Source organism: Penicillium argentinense (assembly GCF_028826775.1).
Source record: "Penicillium argentinense strain IBT 30761 chromosome Unknown utg000009l_segment0_segment0, whole genome shotgun sequence".
NCBI classification, from domain to species: Eukaryota; Fungi; Ascomycota; class Eurotiomycetes; order Eurotiales; family Aspergillaceae; genus Penicillium; species Penicillium argentinense.
This window is the reverse complement of record NW_026622668.1, coordinates 4,155,448-4,174,691: the sequence shown is the minus strand read 5'-3', so window position 1 is coordinate 4,174,691 and position 19,244 is coordinate 4,155,448. Positions and strand designations below refer to the sequence as shown.

General features: G+C 51.8%; 10 protein-coding genes across 10 annotated transcripts; 6 read left to right on the top strand and 4 right to left on the bottom strand.

Moving 5' to 3' along the window:
• Positions 1 to 356: 356 nt before the first annotated feature.
• N7532_009128 (thermophilic desulfurizing enzyme family protein) lies at positions 357 to 1,779 on the top strand (the record flags this gene model as incomplete). Its single annotated transcript, XM_056621619.1, has 3 exons — positions 357 to 652; positions 724 to 1,197; positions 1,266 to 1,779. 3 exons carry the CDS (start codon positions 357 to 359, stop codon positions 1,777 to 1,779), a joined length of 1,284 nt encoding a protein of 427 aa, XP_056472425.1.
• A 380-nt stretch (positions 1,780 to 2,159) lies between these two features.
• Positions 2,160 to 3,061, top strand: N7532_009127 (xanthine phosphoribosyltransferase; the record flags this gene model as incomplete). Its single annotated transcript, XM_056621618.1, has 4 exons — positions 2,160 to 2,192; positions 2,324 to 2,430; positions 2,516 to 2,828; positions 2,900 to 3,061. The coding sequence occupies 4 exons, from the start codon at positions 2,160 to 2,162 to the stop codon at positions 3,059 to 3,061; spliced, it is 615 nt and encodes a 204-aa protein (XP_056472424.1).
• Positions 3,062 to 3,484: 423 nt separating this feature from the next.
• N7532_009126 (dolichol-phosphate mannosyltransferase subunit 3) lies at positions 3,485 to 3,928 on the bottom strand (the record flags this gene model as incomplete). The annotated part of the gene is made up of 3 exons (XM_056621617.1): positions 3,485 to 3,646; positions 3,735 to 3,803; positions 3,881 to 3,928. 3 exons carry the CDS (start codon positions 3,926 to 3,928, stop codon positions 3,485 to 3,487), a joined length of 279 nt encoding a protein of 92 aa, XP_056472423.1.
• Positions 3,929 to 4,544: 616 nt separating this feature from the next.
• N7532_009125 (uncharacterized protein) lies at positions 4,545 to 6,899 on the top strand (the record flags this gene model as incomplete). Its single annotated transcript, XM_056621616.1, has 6 exons — positions 4,545 to 4,953; positions 5,009 to 5,143; positions 5,203 to 5,322; positions 5,382 to 5,516; positions 5,581 to 6,767; positions 6,819 to 6,899. The coding sequence occupies 6 exons, from the start codon at positions 4,545 to 4,547 to the stop codon at positions 6,897 to 6,899; spliced, it is 2,067 nt and encodes a 688-aa protein (XP_056472422.1).
• A 330-nt stretch (positions 6,900 to 7,229) lies between these two features.
• N7532_009124 (holocytochrome c synthase CYC3) lies at positions 7,230 to 8,438 on the top strand (the record flags this gene model as incomplete). Its single annotated transcript, XM_056621615.1, has 3 exons — positions 7,230 to 7,304; positions 7,367 to 8,031; positions 8,087 to 8,438. The coding sequence occupies 3 exons, from the start codon at positions 7,230 to 7,232 to the stop codon at positions 8,436 to 8,438; spliced, it is 1,092 nt and encodes a 363-aa protein (XP_056472421.1).
• Positions 8,439 to 8,712: 274 nt separating this feature from the next.
• On the bottom strand, positions 8,713 to 10,854 carry N7532_009123 (ABC1 kinase family protein; the record flags this gene model as incomplete). Its single annotated transcript, XM_056621614.1, has 3 exons — positions 8,713 to 8,890; positions 8,950 to 10,289; positions 10,348 to 10,854. The coding sequence occupies 3 exons, from the start codon at positions 10,852 to 10,854 to the stop codon at positions 8,713 to 8,715; spliced, it is 2,025 nt and encodes a 674-aa protein (XP_056472420.1).
• Positions 10,855 to 11,636: 782 nt separating this feature from the next.
• N7532_009122 (uncharacterized protein) lies at positions 11,637 to 12,981 on the top strand (the record flags this gene model as incomplete). The annotated part of the gene is made up of 2 exons (XM_056621613.1): positions 11,637 to 11,960; positions 12,034 to 12,981. The coding sequence occupies 2 exons, from the start codon at positions 11,637 to 11,639 to the stop codon at positions 12,979 to 12,981; spliced, it is 1,272 nt and encodes a 423-aa protein (XP_056472419.1).
• Positions 12,982 to 13,256: 275 nt separating this feature from the next.
• N7532_009121 (uncharacterized protein) lies at positions 13,257 to 15,508 on the bottom strand (the record flags this gene model as incomplete). Its single annotated transcript, XM_056621612.1, has 5 exons — positions 13,257 to 14,025; positions 14,096 to 14,220; positions 14,284 to 14,612; positions 14,722 to 15,225; positions 15,460 to 15,508. The coding sequence occupies 5 exons, from the start codon at positions 15,506 to 15,508 to the stop codon at positions 13,257 to 13,259; spliced, it is 1,776 nt and encodes a 591-aa protein (XP_056472418.1).
• A 416-nt stretch (positions 15,509 to 15,924) lies between these two features.
• N7532_009120 (ubiquitin-conjugating enzyme E2) lies at positions 15,925 to 16,913 on the bottom strand (the record flags this gene model as incomplete). The annotated part of the gene is made up of 3 exons (XM_056621611.1): positions 15,925 to 16,648; positions 16,742 to 16,821; positions 16,887 to 16,913. 3 exons carry the CDS (start codon positions 16,911 to 16,913, stop codon positions 15,925 to 15,927), a joined length of 831 nt encoding a protein of 276 aa, XP_056472417.1.
• Positions 16,914 to 17,156: 243 nt separating this feature from the next.
• Positions 17,157 to 18,953, top strand: sam50 (SAM complex subunit SAM50; the record flags this gene model as incomplete). The annotated part of the gene is made up of 4 exons (XM_056621610.1): positions 17,157 to 17,189; positions 17,266 to 17,406; positions 17,497 to 17,683; positions 17,749 to 18,953. 4 exons carry the CDS (start codon positions 17,157 to 17,159, stop codon positions 18,951 to 18,953), a joined length of 1,566 nt encoding a protein of 521 aa, XP_056472416.1.
• Between the last annotated feature and the right edge of the window lie 291 nt (positions 18,954 to 19,244).

Genomic DNA, 19,244 nt, shown 5'->3' with positions numbered 1-19,244 from the left:
CCATCCAATCTATTACTCCGCACTCCAGAGATGCAGTTGTACGCACCTCTCGGGCGAGAGTTGCATTCCGTTCAACCGCAGTGGGGTCCGGCTGATCTGCTTGACCTACGTGATAACGACATCGCCGACAACATTGACGAGACCATCCGAGCCATTCAATGCCTCCTCTCAATTTCTGGACAGGCAATGACGAGCCATGCAAATAATCGCATCATCTCACAGCGACAGCATGTCATTGCACATGTGGTGTCTGTCGCAATGGATACATATAAAGTACTGCCCTGGCAGTGCTTCTTTGAAAACTACTCAGCGCGCTGACTCCTCTTTCCTTAAACCGGTTACCAAGATACTTCACCATGTCGCAAGACATTGTACCCGCCACAGACCCCGCTGTCTATTCCCAATACCAGGCCAAATGGTCTGCGCTCCCCGACACCGCTGAGACATGGCTGGCCCGGGCCCGCGAAGTAGCAGAAGTTCTCGCCCAAGATGCCCCTCAAAGAGACCACGAGAACAAATCACCCCGTGCGGAGATTGCTCTTCTCAAACACTCGGGACTGCTGAAGCTGTTGGGTCCGAAGAAGTACGGAGGTGGAGAGCAGCTGTGGAGTGTTGGGTATAAGGCGATTCGGGAAGTTGCCAAAGCAGATGGGTAAGAAGCCACATACTCTGGCATTTCCACCCTTGATTCAGCGTGGTATTAACACTGCTCTTTATGAATAGATCCATTGGCATGCTGCTAGGCTACCATCTACTATGGTCCACTACCGCCAACGTCGTCGGTACGCCCGAGCAAATCGAGCGCACGCATGAATTGATCATCTCGAACAACTACTTCGTTGGTGGCGCGGTGAACCCCCGGGATAGCGATCTCAAGATCACCTCCGATGGAGATCACATTGTCTTCAATGGAGCGAAGCATTTCAATACCGGCGGTGTCGTGTCCGATCTCACTGTGCTGGAAGGTGTTCTGGAAGGCACCGAGGGCCATATCTTTGCGCTGGTTGAAACGCGACAGCCCGGTATCCAATTTGCGCATAATTGGCACAATATTGGCCTCCGACTGACCGAGTCTGGAGGTGTGAAGATCGAGAATGTTCGTGTGCCCTGGAAAGATGCCCTTGGCTGGGACGACGCATCGAAGAAGCCGCGGGAGGATACCCTGCTGATTCCCTTTGCGACTTTACTCCTTCCGACGTAAGGATATCCCGTTCCCCTTGACCTGCTTCCCCGCATGTAGCTAACCTCCATTCTCTTTTCAACAGTATCCAGCTAGTCTTCAGCAACTTCTACCTCGGAATCGCCATCGGCTCCCTCGACTTTGCCGCAAAGTACACCACCGCTACCACCCGCCCTTGGCCCTTCGGCGGCGACAACAAGGAATCGGCCACCGACGAGTTCTACATCTTGGAGAGATATGGCAATTTCTTCGCCCACCTCCGAGCCACAGAGGCTCTTGCCGATAGGGCCGGCGACCAGATTTCCGCGCTGTACGGCCAGTACTCGGGAAACCGGGCTGCGCTGACGGCCGACGAACGGGGGGAGGTTGCTGAGTGGGTGGCGAGCGTTAAGGTCGTCACCACCGACGTTGGGCTGCGGGTGACCTCGGGGGTGTTCGAGGTGACGGGCGCGAGGGCCACCGCATCAAAGGTTGGCCTGGATCGATTCTGGAGAGACATCCGCACGCACTCGCTGCATGACCCGGTGGCGTATAAAAACCGGGAGTTGGGACGGTTTGCGCTGTTGCGCGAGTACCCCACGCCCTCGTGGTATACCTAGAATGCCGTAGAGGCGCAGAATGATGTGTGCTAGATGTTGAACATGATGATGGATATGCCTGGGAGTCTGTGTCGTCTTTTGAATAGTTTTGATATGAATGCCCTGCACGCAAGGCCGAGTCCGGGGAGTGTCATATGTCAATAGTGAAATGCGGAGATAAGCCCCGCGATGCGATAACCGCCGATCCGAATTTTTTGGTGACAATTTTTCTGTGGGCGCCGCGGGCTTCGTCTCCTCAGTTCTCTGCAATCCGCCTAGTCTTTACTTCCTCGATTCCTGCTGGTCTTCACGAACCCTGGTCTGCCTTCTCCAAGGTTATTTGTCGCATTCAGCCACCGCATTTGCCTATAGTTCCTTTTCAAACCCCCCAAACCGCCAAGATGGTCCAAAAATTCTATGTCACTTACAACCAGGTACGGATAGTCCCCTTTGTGCATCGATCGTCAAGCACGTCAGATGGTTGTAGGGCCACCCGCTGCGACGATAGGACCGAAAATGCGCCCCATTCGGCACTGCGCAACAGAAAATTAACAGTGTACTGTAGGTGCACAAGCTGTGCCAGAAGTCGGCCGATGCCATCCTCAAGGACTTCCACCCTCACCTGATGATCGCCATTGGTGGCGGTGGTTACGTGCCTGCTCGTATCCTCCGGTAAGCCCTCGAGTCGATTGCCTCATGTGTTGGACTATACAACTCTTTTCGAAAGCGCAAGGAACTAACACAGCCATCTGGGCAGATCCTTCCTGAAGCGCCCCGGTGACCCCAACATCCCCATCCAGGCTATCGGTCTGTCCCTCTACGAGGACCTTGGCCGCGGTGACCCCGAGGAGGTTCCCGGCACCAAGGTCACCCGTACTCAGTGGCTCGACATGAGCTCTCTCGAGATGGCCAACCTGATCGGCAAGAACATTCTCATTGTCGACGAGGTCGATGATACCCGCACCACTCTCGAATATGCCGTGAGGGAGCTCGAGAAGGATGTCCAGCTGGCTCAGAAGCAGCTCGGTCGCGAGGGCGAGAAGACGAACTTCTTCGTCTTTGTTCTGCACGTGCGTACCGCCCACTCTTTCTCTCCCCCACATAACTAGCTACCAATGCTAACGATGCTACCTCCATTTAGAACAAGAACAAGTCGAAGAAGGGCGTCCTGCCCACCGACATGATGGAGGGCGGCCGGTATCACGCCTCTGTCACCACCGACGACGTCTGGATCTGCTATCCGTGGGAGGCCAAGGATATTGACGAGCACGACGCTCTGGCCAAGGAAAACCCCATCATCTAAGACAGTTTCTTGCATGGTCGACCAGCATTTCATTCTGCGCGGCGCTTTGATTCTGTTGGTGGCTTTTTTGAGGGCGCCTCATCCCGGCGCCTTCTCCGTTGATAATAGATGGTCCGGGCTGTTTGCGATTTATGAATTACGAATCTAGAGAAAAGTGTTATTTTACGATTCCCACGCATGATCATGACCATGATCACCGTAAGCGGACTCCAGGCAAGACGAAGGTCCTCCATAGATTGTCTGGGTATCAAACGGATATATTGATGGCAAATAGCAATTAATGAGTACCGTGTTTTGTAAGGGCCTCGGTGGCGGCCGCATGCGTAGACAGGCTCCCGCATCCAACACCCAAGGTCAAGGTTAAGGCTGCAGGCGAACACGCTTGATTATCCAACAACTCAACAGCGCACACAGTTTGCGCGCTTAGTCTACATCGACCTTGCCCTGGCGCAGCTCAATCTTCGCCTGCGCAATCTCCTTCTGCAGCTCGGCGTGTGCCTCAGGGACGTCGTTAAAAGTGAAGATCGCGACACCCAGGCGGGCGAGGAGGTAGCACCCGAAGACAATCAGGGCCCAGAAGGGGAGCTGGTGAGAGGTTCTATGGTCAATATCCAGTATGAAGGTATAGTGTGGAGAATATGGAGAAAGTCGCGGGGAGGAGTCGCGAACATACCACGGGGATGATTTCAGTCTGGACGGTCTCGTTCAGGGGGACAAGGCCGAGATAGAGTACGAGGTAGAGCTAAAGGATTGTTAGAGCGCGCTTCTTGTATTCAATTGCATCGGTGATCGGTGGATGCGCGGTTGAATTGTACGTACGGAGGAGACAAGGAGGAGGACGGAGACGGTTTGCTGGGCGCGCGTCATGGTGGCGGTGGACAGAGGCTGAATCGAACGGAAAGAAGGAAAGAAGCCGGGTGAAGGAAGTTGATTACAGCAATTGACAAACTCAAGGAGGGACGGGGGTGGAAGGAGCTCGACGGTTGACGGGCAGAGGCCAGCTTGGACTCCCCAGTGTTTGGCCCGAAGGCGGAAGGCGGAGCCACGCATGACGTGAAACGAGGTATACCCTGAGGGGTGAAACAACAACAGTACTATGCTCTAATGTTACTAATTAGTAATAGATTATTTGCAAATAATTATTCTGCCAATAATCTCACTGAGGTTTTCCATTACACTTCAGCAAGCTTCGAACTAGCTGGGCGACGCGACTGGAGCTCGTCTTGTTCGCTAGTTATACGGCTTGGCCCACATTGGTGCCTGAATCCGCTCAGGCAGCACTCCCACCTTCTGCTCCCGCGCCGCTCAACTATGGCGTTGTGTCTCCGCCAACTGCATAAGCTTGTGACCGAGGTTGTCAAGGTATATCAGAGGCTCGGCTCGACTAATTTGACATCCTCGACGGTTTCATTCTAGGAAACGAGCCTCCCCCACACCAGGCGGGCACACGAAGGCAGCCGCCTGGATTTCTCTAGCAAACAAAATGGCTTCGCTCAATATATCTACTGCCCCCGGGGCTGTGAGTGAAGATGCCGGCCAGAATTCTGTCTCAGCAGCAAAGCTGGAGCTCCCATCCATTGAGCAGGTCCTCTCAAATTTGTCGGATATGCCTAGTGCCCTCCCACCGCGACACTCGGAGACATTGGCCCAAGACGAACAAGAGAAGATGTTCCGTACTTTGAAAAGCGCCATTGAGAGTGCCTATGAAAGCAGCCCCTTGGATCTCAAGAGCCTTCAGGGTGCCCTGTATGAGGCAGATGCGGATGCAAGCCGTGGCCAACGGGATACCGAGTCTTTGCAGAGTGTTCATTCCATTCTGGGCAAGCTGTGGTCTACAAACTCGGGATTACTGAGCCAGGCGGCTGAGGTCTTCGCGAATGGAAGTCGGGATCGTGAGTTTTGCCTATACCCATCTTCATTGGGGACATGTGTGCTGACAATCTATAGCATCATGGCGTGTCCCAATTGGACAGTCTGGTGTCCTCAAGTTCTTTCTGGATGTCGTTTCCTCAAGGGAGCAGGTGGAGACGGACCTGCTACTCCACTCCCTTCGCCTGATTGGAAATTCTTGTGCTGATACAGGTATGTGCCAGCTTCTTTTGAGTGGATATAGGGTGTTGTTCGCGACTGACATTTTCCAGATGAAAACAGAGAAATCGTCGTCAAAGATAACTACACCCTTGCTATTTTTCGACATTTCCTCAACCCTGATCTCATTCATGTAGCTATTCCGGTAATCTATAACATCTGTATGGATTATGGTGAGCTTTTCGTCTTCCTCAGCCTAAAACAATGTACAAAATAACTAATCGCAACGCAGAGCCCGCGCATTCTCAAATGGCGGAAAATAGAGCCGCATATATAATCTTGAGGCTTCTAATAGATGGAATCATTCCAGATAATGAGGCTCTACTTGGGTTCGCATATGATCTGGTCGAGCTCTCCTCGGAACAAGGTATGTTTTTTTCCGTGTCTGTTACATGAGTGTCGCCACCAACGCTAAATTCATGAAATTACAGCGCAAGGTGTCGAGAATTCCCCAGAAGGAACCATTCTGCTACTCATGGAGCTCGCTCTGAATGATGATATTCTCTTCGAGTACTACTCATCCTTGGTAAATTCACTGTCGATTTACCTGGAAAAGGAGCGTTTCCAGAATGTTTGCATCGTAAATGGCATGGTCGGAAAGGCGTTGTCTGTTCTTCGTCGCTCATTCACCATCGACTACGACGCCTCTACTAAGGAAGATGTCCAAAGTATGGCTCAACTTCGCCTGAAAATCAACACAGCTCTTGCCGAGATTTCTGCTTCCTCGCTCTTTGCGGAACACTACCCACTTGACTCGGAGCTTTCGCAGACTCTGAAGTCTTGGGTCGTTGCTAGTGAGGATCAACTTCAGATCTGCGCGTGCGTCATGCTGGGCAACTTGGCCCGCTCAGATGAAGTCTGTCAAACGATGGTTAAAAATATGAAGATCCATGAACAGTTAATCGCTGTTCTGAACAGTGACGCCCGTGGTGCGGTTCTTCACTCCGCACTTGGATTCTTGAAGAACTTGGCTATTTCTGGCGATAATCGGTCCAGACTTGCGAAAGCTGAAATCGTCCCAGCGGTCTCACGCCTATGGGCTTTTGACTCGGTCCCGCAGGTCCAATTTTCAGCTGCGACGATCGCGCGCCAAGTCATCATCTCGTCGATGGATAACATATCCCGTCTACTGGCTCCTCTTTCTGAGGACTCTGAATCTCCGGCTCATCAACGGACTTATCTTTCTCTGTTGCTGTCGCTATTCGAGAAAACAGACTCGCCCCCGATCAAAACAGAAATCGGACGCACTGTCGCCTCGATCTGTCGCACCGTCAGTCCTAAGGCTCGCGATGGAGATGAAGAAGCGTCTTCATTACTGGAGAGGCTCTACAAGCTGCATGAGGGTGTCGCGCACCCGGTTGGGGCTATGATTACACAGACCCAATGGCCCGTGGTTCGAAGTGAAGGCTGGTTCGCACTGGCTCTGATGGCGACCAACAAGTCAGGATGTGCGGCTGTGGTGGAATGTCTACAAAATGACGACGTTATGGAGCTTCTCAAGAATACTATGGCCGGAAAACATTCGGTTTCCGAGGAAGGTGGCGAAGCAAACGAAACTCAAGTGCAGAGAGATCGCGATAATGCGTTTGTTCTGCTGCAAGAGCTTCTGAAGAATGAGGTATGTTAGCAGTATATACTTTTCTAGACTCCTATACTAATAAATGAGCAGTCTGGTGTCCTCTCGATGGGCTATCGGGAAACCATGGAAGACTTGGTGAAGGATACTGCTATGCAGCATCTAACAGGATAGTCGGCACATTTCATGAGGTATTTTGATAGTAAAAATAGAAATAAAAAGTGAATTGTCTGGCGAAGGTACGAATTTTTCTTTTTCCAGGTATGAGATGGATGAAAAACAATCAGGCGAAAATGTTAGATGAAAAGATCAGGCACAAAGCTCTTCGTTCATCCGACTTTCTCGCCGGCTTGGATATATTTCGTCCGTGAATGGCCCGATCGATATCACGTGATAACCCATCGATTAGGTCATCGTCGCGGGCCAAATTTCTCCCCGACCTTTTATCGCGCGCGAAGGCAAATCGACTCTGCGACATCGCGAAACTCGAAATTTCACTTCCAAATGGGTTGGTTCTGGGCAGACACACCAAAGGTGCCTGTGGCGCCGCACCCCACGACCCCTGGGGCCGCTATTCCCGTATGTTGCGTACAATTGTATTCCAATCTTCATTTCCATAAAATGCTGACCCTTATCAACAGCCCGGATGCCCGATGCATGAATCATCGCAGGCGTCGCCCGCCGTGCCCGCCGCTGGCCCCGCGAATACAGAAATCCCTAGTAACTGCCCTATGAGCAAAGATTCTCCCTTCTATTCCGCGCCGAAATTCGCCAACGCGGGAACGCCGCAACCTGCGGCTGCGCCGCAGAAATCGTCTACTCTGTCCAAGCTGAACCCGCTGAACTACATGTTCGCTTCCATCTCCCAGGAGCGCGCCCCGAACCAAACCGTTGACCTTCCCGTTGACCGCGAACTGTCTTCCATTCCCCGTGGTGACTCTGAAGGAAATTGGGAGTATCCTTCTCCGCAGCAGATGTACAATGCGATGCTGCGGAAGGGTCATACAGATACTCCCCAAGATGCGGTCGAGTCTATGGTTGCTGTACACAACTTCCTGAACGAGGGTGCGTGGACCGAGATCGTTGGCTGGGAACGTACCTTTGCCAAGGGTCTCTCGGAGGGTTGGGACAAGTGCCGTCGCGGCGAAGAGAATCTGGCTTTCGAGCTGGCTAAGGCCGAGATGATGGGCACCGTGGACGAGGCGAGTGAGCCTCGTCTGATTCGTTTCCAGGGTCGCCCCAAGGAATTGAGTCCCAAGGCTCAGATTTTCCAGGCTCTGGGGTGGGCCTACCCGTCCAAATTTGAGTATGTGTCTTGTTTTCCCCTTTCTCACATGCAACCTTCCTCATACTCGCATTAGAACCAACCCGCCCTTCGATCGCCATGACTGGTTCGTGCAGCGTCAGACTCCCTCCGGTCCCAAGGAGGTTCGCTACGTGATCGACTACTACTCCGGACCCCCCGAGCCCACCGGCGAGCCTGTCTTCTATCTCGATATCCGTCCTGCTCTGGACTCTCCCACCGCTGCCGTTGAACGGATGATGAGATGGGGTGGTGATGTCTGGTGGAGGGCCAGCGGGGGGTGCAGCGCGCGAGCCTGGTCACGGTCACGGCTTCCATTGAACTTGGTCAAAGCAATACTGGTTATTCAATGCCTCTCCCCTCTCCTCTGTACACTTGATAGACATGGCCCAGGCGTTCCACGGTTTTGATATGGCTTGTGCCTTCTTTTCTATATCTTCTTACATCCTTGTCTTGTATAACTTACTCGTGTCTTATTATTTTGCATCTTAATGTGGCTTTATGCATTTACTGAATGATAATGCGGCAATCGAGATATGTCCTTTGACATCTATCAGCTGGTTTAATGAACGTTCTTTATGCATGGATACCCAAAGAATCCGTTAAATATTAGTAGCTTAAAACGTTCCGTGTCATTTGAATTATCGTATAAAAAATTTATAGTACAAAGAAGGAGAGATCTATTTAAATGTTAGGTGACAGCAGATCATATTTGACGCACTGCTCTACGCTCTCAATGCTGGCCTGCAGCAACCCGCGAGCCTCGAGGCCGACCCAGACGCGGAGAATCGAAGTATCGCCAGAACGCACGGTCTGTAAGAAGGTGGAACCGGAGCCAAGTTGTCGAAGGATGGGAAGGGCACTATATAGACTTGGTTAGAATATCTTTCAAACTTGTAGAAATGGAAAGGGAGTACAGACCTCTTGAAAAGATCGAGATCAGGGTTCAGACTTCGTCCAATACCTTCGAGAAGGAGACACGAAATCACGACATTGATAAAGTCTCCCTCGAACCGGACGTGATGGCCACGCACCATGGTCAAGACTTCGCTCAGAACATCGCCAATCTTGATGTTTCCGAGAGCAAAAGTTCGAGACTTGATGCTCAAGACAAGATGTTGCATTTTCAAAGCGAAGATCTCCGGGTCAATGACCTGCTCGGGCGTGCGGCACCGTTCAACCATCAAATGGCCTGCACGATAGCCATCAAACTCAGCAATGGCTCGGAAGAGGTCTAGGAAGTTTCGTCGGTTCACGTCGTTGAGTTGGGTTACCAGGCCCGTGTCGATGAAGATGAGTTGCGGCCGGTATCCCTCGTCATTCAACTGGGCCAAAGCAGATTCCCACTTCTCGCCTTGGCCAATGTACGGGCGCAATCGGGCGAGGATAGCCTCGGTCACATCGACTTCCGCTGATGTAGGGGCATCCATTGCTCGTGACTGTTTCCGTAGTGATAGATCAAGTTCACTGGGTTGGTAAAAGCGAACCATGATATTTCCAGGATGCAGATCGGCATGAACAAAGTTATCGATCAGTAGCATATGCAAGAACGCATCGAGCCCTTCGTTTGCGATCTCGTGCTGGTAAACACCGCCTCCGGCCTCAAGAAAAGTTGCAAGTGGGATACCTTGGGCAAACTCCTCAACTAGCACTTCGCGTGTTGTGTAATCAAGGTATGGGTACGGGAACCAGGCTGTTGAGCGGGACTTGAACTTCTCGCGGAACATCACAAGGTTCGAAGCCTCAATTCGCAGATCCAGCTGAAGCTTCATCATCTCACCAAATTGTTGAACTTCGTCCGGGAAAGACAGCCAATGCATGGTGGGAACCGCATTGATCAGTGACGCAAAGAATGACATGATCCGCAAGTCGCGGTGGATCATTTTCTCGACTCGAGGATGCAAGACCTTGATGGCGACATAAGACGAGGGTACTCTTTGCGGCGAGCTCTTGACCAGCACATCGACATTCTTCCGAACCTTCTCGCCCAAAGTGCTAGGTCCTTGCCCTAGCTCTTGGTTGGTGGAGGCCAAACTTGGCTTGAGCTTTGCTTTGTACACCTGCGCAATGGCTCCAACGCCCAGAGGCTCCTCTTGAAATTCCTCAAAGATGTCGTCGAATGGTAGCTCATTGAACGCTTTCCGGATAGTTCGTTTGGTGTCGTGTAGCGAGTGGGCGGGTGCATTCGAGTGGAGTGAAGACATGACGCTGCACATTTCGGGAGGGAAGATATCAGTTCGCGAGGCGGCCCACTGGCCCAACTAGAGAGTGAATTCGTTATCAAGATTGATCTTATGTTCGCAGATATGAGTAACTTACCTTGATGAAGGCAGGTCCAGCACGCTCCATGGACTTCACGAGAAAGCGATACCACCACAATGTTCCGCTCCGCGCGTTATTTCGACTTTCAACCCTCCGTCCAAACCATATTACCGGCACAGCAGCAGCAACTGGTACAAATATAACGGCCAAGTGGAGAAATCGAATCCCAGTCGCAATGGGATCATAGACGTAGTAGTACCAATAAACCCAGAGTGTTTGACAGACTTTCGAGAGGCCCTTCGCGTCAGCCGGCACCGACTTACGGATTTCATCGCGCGATGCCTTCAACATTTGCATCTCGCCTGTCTTACCCCCCTCCTCCGAGTCCTCCGCCAACTTGAGAAATGCAATAGGCGCGAGTGTAGCCATCACCACTCCGCCGAGTCCTGGGCCCCGTTTCGGGATGCGCTTGACGGGAAATCGCCATGATGTTGTGAAATGATGTCGCGGGAGGCGCGGAAGCCCGCGTTTAAGACAAAAACGGCCGAGGAAGACCGTCCTCATAGTCTGCAGTGTGGTCTCATGAAGGAGGTATTGACAACCTTTAGCGGCGGTCGGTGGGCGGGCGATAACACGATAACCGGCACGTGTTGCGACGTCATCGGCGTAAACAAGGACCGAGGCTGTTCATTTCGCTTCAACTTGCTACTTGCGAGGTTCTAACATGCGGAGGTTCATCAATTACACAAATACTAAATTGTTTAGGTAATTAGGCATATTCTGTAGAAATATTTTTCGAGTGGCAGACTAGATCTCCAAGATGTGTGGTTGGGTTTCAACTTTCCGATCATCGACCAGAGTCATACTTCCAGTACTCTGCTCTACCAGCTTGGGGAGCTATTAAGGACCTTGAGCACTATAATTTATGCAAAGTGGCGCCTGTTCAGCACACAATCATCTTGACATCAGAAATGGTCTGAATTCGTCTGAATCCGAATCCAGCTGCAAGAAGCTCCACATTCCAACGCACATTCTTCGATCGCCTTTGTCCGTTTCCCTCTCTCCCCTCCCCCCCGAATCCGGTATAGAGCGGCGATCACTCGATTTCAAAGGAAAATCGAAGTCGATTCTGGACAATTAGCTTAGCTTCTGTCTCAAAATGCACACTACACCCCCGCAGCAAAGTCATGAAACCCAACCGTTTTCAGGAACAAAGAGTCAAAGTGAGGCCCTTGACCACCATAAAATGGGCCCATCACTCCCGTCCGCCCATCTAGGATAGAATTTCTATCTCCTACCTCTTCGAAACCGCTAGCTTGCGCCCGACCGGTTTGTGTGGCGTCACGATGGGTCGCCCGTTGAAATTGCACGACCTTGAGTCTGATCACGACAAACAGGGCGGTTCGTCCTCTTCTACCTGGCGTGACAAGACGATCGTGTTCACTTGGAGCTTGTTTGGATATCTCTGTCTTATTTTCACGGTCGTGGGATTTTTCAATCCCTCACTCCTTCCCGTGGACCCAATGGCTTTGGTTTTTAATAGGTATTCGCCCTTCTATGCATTCTCGCGTGGATCCGGCCATTTCCCCAAGCCACATGGCTTCAAGATTGTTGCACTGGTTCCCTTCAACAACCACGAGCATACCTCCATTCTGGAGTGTTATCTACAGGTGAGATCAGACCGACCGAGCTTTTATCGTCTCAAGAGAGATAGATAGAGACGGGACTAAAACATAATTCTAGAAAAACCTGATTCACAACCATGGTCTCCTCGACCAAGTCGTTTTTATCCCGCAAACGAACGACCCTACCAGTCTGGAATGGCTTAATTCGCTGGTACAACAGACCTCCGAATATGCTATCTCACCACATGGTCAAGATATGGATTGGAAGATCACTCGCGACAATGTGATGTACATTCGCATCGACGGCGATGTCGTCTACCTAGAGGACCATACCATCCCGACAATTGTCAAAACCAAAATGGAAAACCCCGACACACTGATGGTTTCGGCCAATGTCGTGAACGAGGGTGCCCTGGCTTCTCTCCACAGCCATCCTGGAGTTGCCCTCCCCTATTTGCCTGAGTTATACCATGTCGACCAGCCGTCCCGATCCAAGTCGCAACTGAGTCATGACTGGCGCATGTCTAGCCTTCCATCGTGGCGTGGACCAGCGAGTTTCAGAGTTCGTAAGGGATTCAAGGCACCTTTTGAAGGCCACAGATGGTTGCTTCCTCGCGAACCTGGTACGGATCGAGATCCTATTGCTGGATCAGTTTACACGGAGACCGGCCCGACACTGCGAGACTGGACCGTTGCTGCCCAGCAGCATTATTCCTTCTTGCATCACCTCGAGCTAGATGACTTGAACTTGTACAAGTTCCCCCTTTGGGTGAACCCTACTGAGCCCATCACTACGAACTTCGGATGCTTCTGGGGAAACGATGTCGAGGCATTACGCGACATTTTCGAACACCGATCCAGTGAGGACCTTTTCAAGGAATGGACTAATTTGAATGGCTCTCGTCCGAATGTGACTATTGATGGAAAAGGAGTTGCTACACACTATTCTTCGCGTCAAGGGGCTGAAGGACTAGATTCAACTGATCTCTTGGACCGCTACCGGTCCTATGCGCAGGAAAGAGTCTGCCGTCAGAAGTCACGACCCAATGAAGACTGGGAAAACTAAGACGCTCACAATTTGGGATCCGAAAGATGTATATAACTGACATTCAAGTCTTTGTACATATTCAATCATAATTTATAGACATCATGATGACATTAAAATTATAATACCATCACTGATATGGCCAGGCTTTTCGCATAGCGGGGAGGTATATTTAATTGAAAGCAGCTTTTTGCTTTGGCCCTCCATTTTAATGATACTTCAATGGGTAAGCATAGGATTGCATTCAGTGTATGCCTGCTGATAGTGGATATTTTTGTTTACAGAATTAATGTGCTTCATGATTCATCCGAAGATATCACAAAACCAGACATTGCTTCATCCCAAATGGATTGCCAGTCCTCGCCTTGTGTGGCTGGGATAAAAAAGTAATCGGAGAGAATTCTCGACAATTGTTCCCAGGTTTGCCATCCGCAGATCATAGCAACACGAGCCAGTCGCTCCACAAACCAAGGTCGTTCAGCCTGACCGGTAGAACCCCTTGCTCCGATGAACAACGCCCAAGCAAAGAGCCCAAAATTCTCCTGCGGAAGATGGAGGAGAGTGGACAATTTACAATTACTGATGGCTTTTGCGAGATGTTTAGTTAGAGCTCGGCCAAGGCCAGAGGATGCAGGCGAGACAATCAAGAAGTTATTTAAGAAGCAGATTGTGGCCACCCGCGTGACAGCTTCAATCGGGTGAAGCTCCAGCTTTGGAATATCCGAGCCTATTTCTGTCGAATCGCCACAGTAGATGTAACTCAGGAGTTGATGCTCTGATTCGCAATTGAGCACACGGAAGAAATGGTGGTCCGGTGAATGCCTTGGGGAGGGTGGTGTTGTATTAGTGATGCCATAGAAAATGACATCTCGGATAACGTTCAATATTCGGATTAGTGGGGGACTGAGAAGAGTATTGGCGAAAAACCCAGAGCCAATTTGATGTAGAGGTGAAGAGGCTGGTGGTCGAATGCGTTGCTGAATCTCGCTAGGTATCGGCTGTGCATCCCAAGTCAATGGAAACACGGGCTTGACTAGCAGACCGGAGGCAGCTTTCACGTCGGCACTATAGTTTCTTTTTTAGATCGTCACATTTCCCCACAAGAAAGCCCAAGATATTCGGATGATTCACATACGTGATTATCGCGGCCAACATCGAGGCTGACCGAATACTTTCGTCTGTGATTCCGCCTCGCAGCTCAACCATGCGCCTGAGGCCGGTCAAGTGGATCCGGGCTTCGTCGAATAGTCCGGCGATCAGCTGAAAGCAAGAGATTAGATGAGAGTGTTTTGCTGATACGACGGCACACCACAAGATTCTTACAGAGCCAGTCAAGAGGTTCACAATCGTATCGAATGCCTCATTACTCAAAGCTTGTTTTGGATCGCGGACTTTGGAATTCATTTCACGAATGCATTTGGCCTTCATAATGCAATAATCGGGATCATTACCGGTCTGTACGGCGCGGCGTGTAATGGGTAGGCTTTTGAGACGATCGGCTGCCAAAGCCGCTCTATGCGCGGCGCACATGCTCATGAGGCCAAAGAAGCTACCGGTGTCCGAGAAAGAAGAGCGAACCATTAATTCGACCTCCTTGGTGTCTTGGCCTTTGAGTTCATTGGGGAAAGTCACTGGGACAAAAACGGTTTTCCCTAATCCGTTTGGTTAGGCGCAGTCCGAATTATAACTGATAGGGATATCAAAATTCGCCATCGAAGCAGACACGCACAGAATCATTTGATCTCGCAGGGTGCTACTTACAATAGTATACCAAATGTGCAACCATGGCAGGAAGCTCATTGGTCCCGGGCAGCGTGCAAAAGGGATCAAAGAACCACGAGGTCGGCAAGGAGCGCGGATTCGGATTTAAATGCGATGATAATGGGTACCCTGCACTCCATCTGGTCGGGCGCCCTCGACGATATTTGGCAACAATATCCCCACCATACTCTGTTCTGAAGATGGAAGACGGGGTAGCATGTTGGGACGTACCCCGGAAAACCAGTCTCCGGTCCTCCTCTTGCGACTCGGACTCATCGAGCACTTTACATGGTGCTTTGACGTTGACCGGCTGTCCGCGATTTTCCCGTCGAGAAGTACGTTTCAGTCCGGCGAGTCTTTCCCGACGGCGGACGTCGCGCATAACATGTGATCGAATGGCCTTGCGAGCATTGACATCTTTAATTCGTTTCGAAGATAAATCATCATCATGATCGATGAAGGTGAATGACGGCCGATCCAGTGGCGCTGCGGGTTGCGTGGAATCTATTGTTGGGGTTCAGTATAAGCGCCTCCGGGAGCTTCATCAACAATCAAAACGCAGCGCACGTCGGGGGAAACATGACAGAACACGAAGGAAGAAATGGGGAATCGGAAGAAGTCCTGACAGACCCCACCCTCAGCCCGTCCGGATCTGAGCTCATAACTTGGAGCTATAAATGCACATGACAAAAGAAACAAGCGCCAGCGCGCGGAGGAGGGGACGCAGACAGCACGAACCTGAAGGGGAAGGTCGAGCACCCAGGATAAAAGGCTGCAGCTGATCCATAGTGGGCCCGCAGGCCAGGGCAGAATGAAGAGCAGGAACACGCTGGCATCAATACCGGCATATGGGGTGGAGGGCAGATTTAGAAGAGAAGAGGAGTAGTTACGTTGTCAATGCGGGGGCGAGCACAAGCCCGATTGAGCGCCACGCCGCTGATCCGGTGATGCCCGGTGTAACGCCTCGCGCGGCTCTGTACATGACACCGGTGATGCCTGCTGGATCTGCGTCGGATTCGAATTTCTCCCATTGGTAGCAAAAGTAGGTAAAAAAAAAGTATTCAACAAGAAGATCCGAGAAAAGACACCATGACCCTCTTGTAGTGCGCCCAAAGATGCCGCAAGCCGCTAACCAACACAAAAGAAATAGTAGAACCCAGCAGAGATAGAATGAGTGTCAGTGTCACCAATTACCACGCTTAATTATCCGCGCACGTCGCTAACCAGTCGTGAAAGGAGCGCGTAGCCAAAGAGCACAGCCAGGCCGACCCAGACTCGGTTCCGTCGAATCCAACCTTGTCCGGCTTCCCGCGCCACATGGCCGCCTTCCATGACGGCGCCGAAGCCCGGGGCACTACCAACCGGTCGTCGGCGTAAGGCACTGGTCTCTGGAGAGCACTTGACGGGGGAATTAGGATCGGGCAGGATCTGGCCAGTGCTGGTATCGATTCGGTGCTCCTTCATCCACGTCCAGTTCTCCTGATCCAATTCGGGCCATTCGGTGCGGAACTTTAAGCCTCCATCACCTGCCTTGACATTGTTGATGCCCTTGGTCGTTCGAGAGACACCCGGGGTGGCGTTGACGTGCGAACCGCCGCCGGTCGAGTTCCACCAGCGCGATCGCGCAGCCAGGACTCTGCGCTCGGCCTCAGATGCGCTCACGCTACCGGTAGTCATCTCTTCGCTGGTCATGAACGAAAGAAGCCCGATCAGGATTGTGGAGACTTCCCACGCGGGGTTAAATGACTTCGGGTGGAAGTCGGAGATGCTCAAGCAAAGCCGCGTGGAAGGCTGGAATCGACCACTTGGTGTGTGCATGCGGATGGCAGGAGGCGCGAAAGGGTATTCCGGAGGGAAGATCAGGGTACCCCAGTATTGTCCATTCTCGTATGGGGTGTCGGGGGGTCCGGTCAGCATGTAGTGCCATCTTAGTGGTGGGTTAGTTGAAGATTGAATGACGAGATGCCGATAAGAGACAGGCGTTCAAGAACAATAGCGAAACGAGAAAAGCAAGACGTACTCGAGGATGTTGGTCTCCGACGGATGCGCCACTATATATGGCGGAGGGTTCTTTTGGATGTTTTGATACTCGCGAGTGAGCTGTGGGACATTTGTTAGTCCATTGTCGCATCGCATCGGTGCAAGAGTATTGTCTGGCCACTCACCCGTTTAAACGCCGCCTTAGTCGCCATCTCCTTGGTGGGAATGTGATCGGGTGCGCAACAGTTAATGAAAGAGAAATGCGAAAAATCAGAAACGATGAAACAAAAAACGACTCCCGTCCTGGTGGATTTGGTGATTGATGCTCGTTCGGACTTCAAAGGAGGACCGCTCGCCGCGCTGCGATCCCCTCGGCGGTCACGTGGGATTCCCTTTTCCCACGCGACCAAAGGAAAGTCCGGCCGTTATCGGTTCTGGCCATTGCAGCCGTCACCATGTCCTCCTCCCTGTCAGCCGAAGATGAAGACGTACGACTCTCCCTTACGCAGCTATTGCATAGTCCCTCATTTTATATCTGCTTCTCGGTACTAATTGACGCGATAGATCTTCGAGCGCCTGCAACAGCGCAAGGACCCGCAGGTCCTCGAGGAACAGCAACAGGCCGTGAACGAGCGGACACAGGCGATTCTCCAGAAGGCCCAAGCCCGTCTCTCGGAATTGGTATGGCAATCCGTCTTCCTCATCGTATTTTGTCCAATTGTGCCTCCAGATGCCTTCATATCTGGAGCTTGCGGAGCTTTACGGGATCCCTGCTAACCGCGTCCTGCGATCTAGCTTGACCAAAACTCGACTCTTCCGTGTTCCATCTCTTCGGTTCAGGTTCTCGGTGCCTTGAACACCCGTCGGAGCTTCCTACAAAATGTTCTCAACCCGCTGTTGAGCGAAAACAAGAATCGACCCTACACTCTGTCCGAGGCATTGAAGGAGGTGTCGGCAACCGCAGACAAGCTTGGACGATTTGGTTGGTAGCTCCCAAATTACTGCGAAATAATTGCTTCGGGGTTTCTTACCAGAGTTTGAATTTAGAATTGTTCCATGAGCCCATCTCGGTTCACCTGGACGAAGCCAACCGGAATGGCGACTTGCGCAACATCGATGTTATGCTCAGGGTCCGGGAGAAATCCCGCGTACTTCTGAAGACAGGTACCGACCTTGGAAATGCAGAGGGCTCGGCTTACGGAAATCTCTTATGGCGCAATCTGTTTGGTGGTGCCGAGACGCTCAACCTGAATGCTTCGCTAGGAACCCGTACACGATCCGCCTACCAGGCCGCTTTTGAGACGCCGCTGTTCTGTGACCCCGACTTCCGTTTGGAAGTGGGCGGAATTGCCAGCGCTACCCAGAAGTCCTGGGCTAGCCATGAGGAGGTTCTCAAGGGAGGCTGGAGCAAGCTTCGCTGGCTGTCTCGCTCCGGACACCGCCACGAGCTCGGCTATAACGCCTACTGGAGACAGGTTACCGGCCTTGCCGAGAATGCCTCCTCCACCGTGCGGGCTGATGCTGGTGACAGTGTCAAGAGCAGCATATTCCACAGCTGGGTCAATGACCAGCGGGACAACGCAATGCTACCTTCCCGTGGATACTATGCCAAGGTCTTCAATGAGGTGGCCGGCTTGGGTCCATTGAAGGGCGATGTGTCGTTCTGGAAATCGGAGATTGAGACACAAGGCGCGATCCCGATTCCGATTCCCGGTATCAAGGGTGACAGTGGTGTCAGCTTCACCACTGGATTCCGCGCTGGCCTTTTGTACCCCTTGGGACTGGACTCCAATTCTCGCCCTCAACTCTCCCGTGTCAACGACCGCTTCCTCCTCGGCGGTCCTACCGATGTGCGTGGATTCCGTCTGTGCGGCCTGGGTCCCCGTGAGGGAGCCGATGCTCTCGGCGGCGATGTCTACGCCGCTGGTAGTGTGAACTTGCTATTCCCGCTGCCCCGTGTCGGCGCCGAAAAGCCTTTCCGCATGCAAATGTTCTTGAATGGTGGCCGCTTGCTGTCCCTGCGGACGTCGCAAAAGACCACCCCTACTACTAGTGGTGAGGTCCAGGATGCGGTTATCTCGACTGTTTCCGATCTGCAAAGTGGCCTGCCCAGCATCGCGGCTGGTGTTGGTATTGTCTACGCCCACCCAGTGGCCCGCTTTGAACTCAACTTTTCTCTTCCGCTGGTTCAGCGAAAGGGCGAGGAGGGTCGCAAGGGACTCCAGCTGGGAATTGGCATCAACTTCCTGTAGAAACATGTTTCCGATTAGAGCTTAGCGAAGTCAATTATACCACTTCTTTCCCCCAACTCCACCAAATCTATCCATACATGGTTCTATATTAAGCAAATTTGGTGGGGAAACCTCTCTTTTTTGAATATAATTGCTTTGATGCTGAGCGTATACTAATAGGTGTATACATGTGATGCGGTTACTTCGAAAGTTCGGGAAGATGACTCAGCACCGTCAACCGCCAGATGGACACATCGAGCTTGCCCAAGCTCTACATCAGCCGCAACCTGCACAACACCCAATTACCTTCTT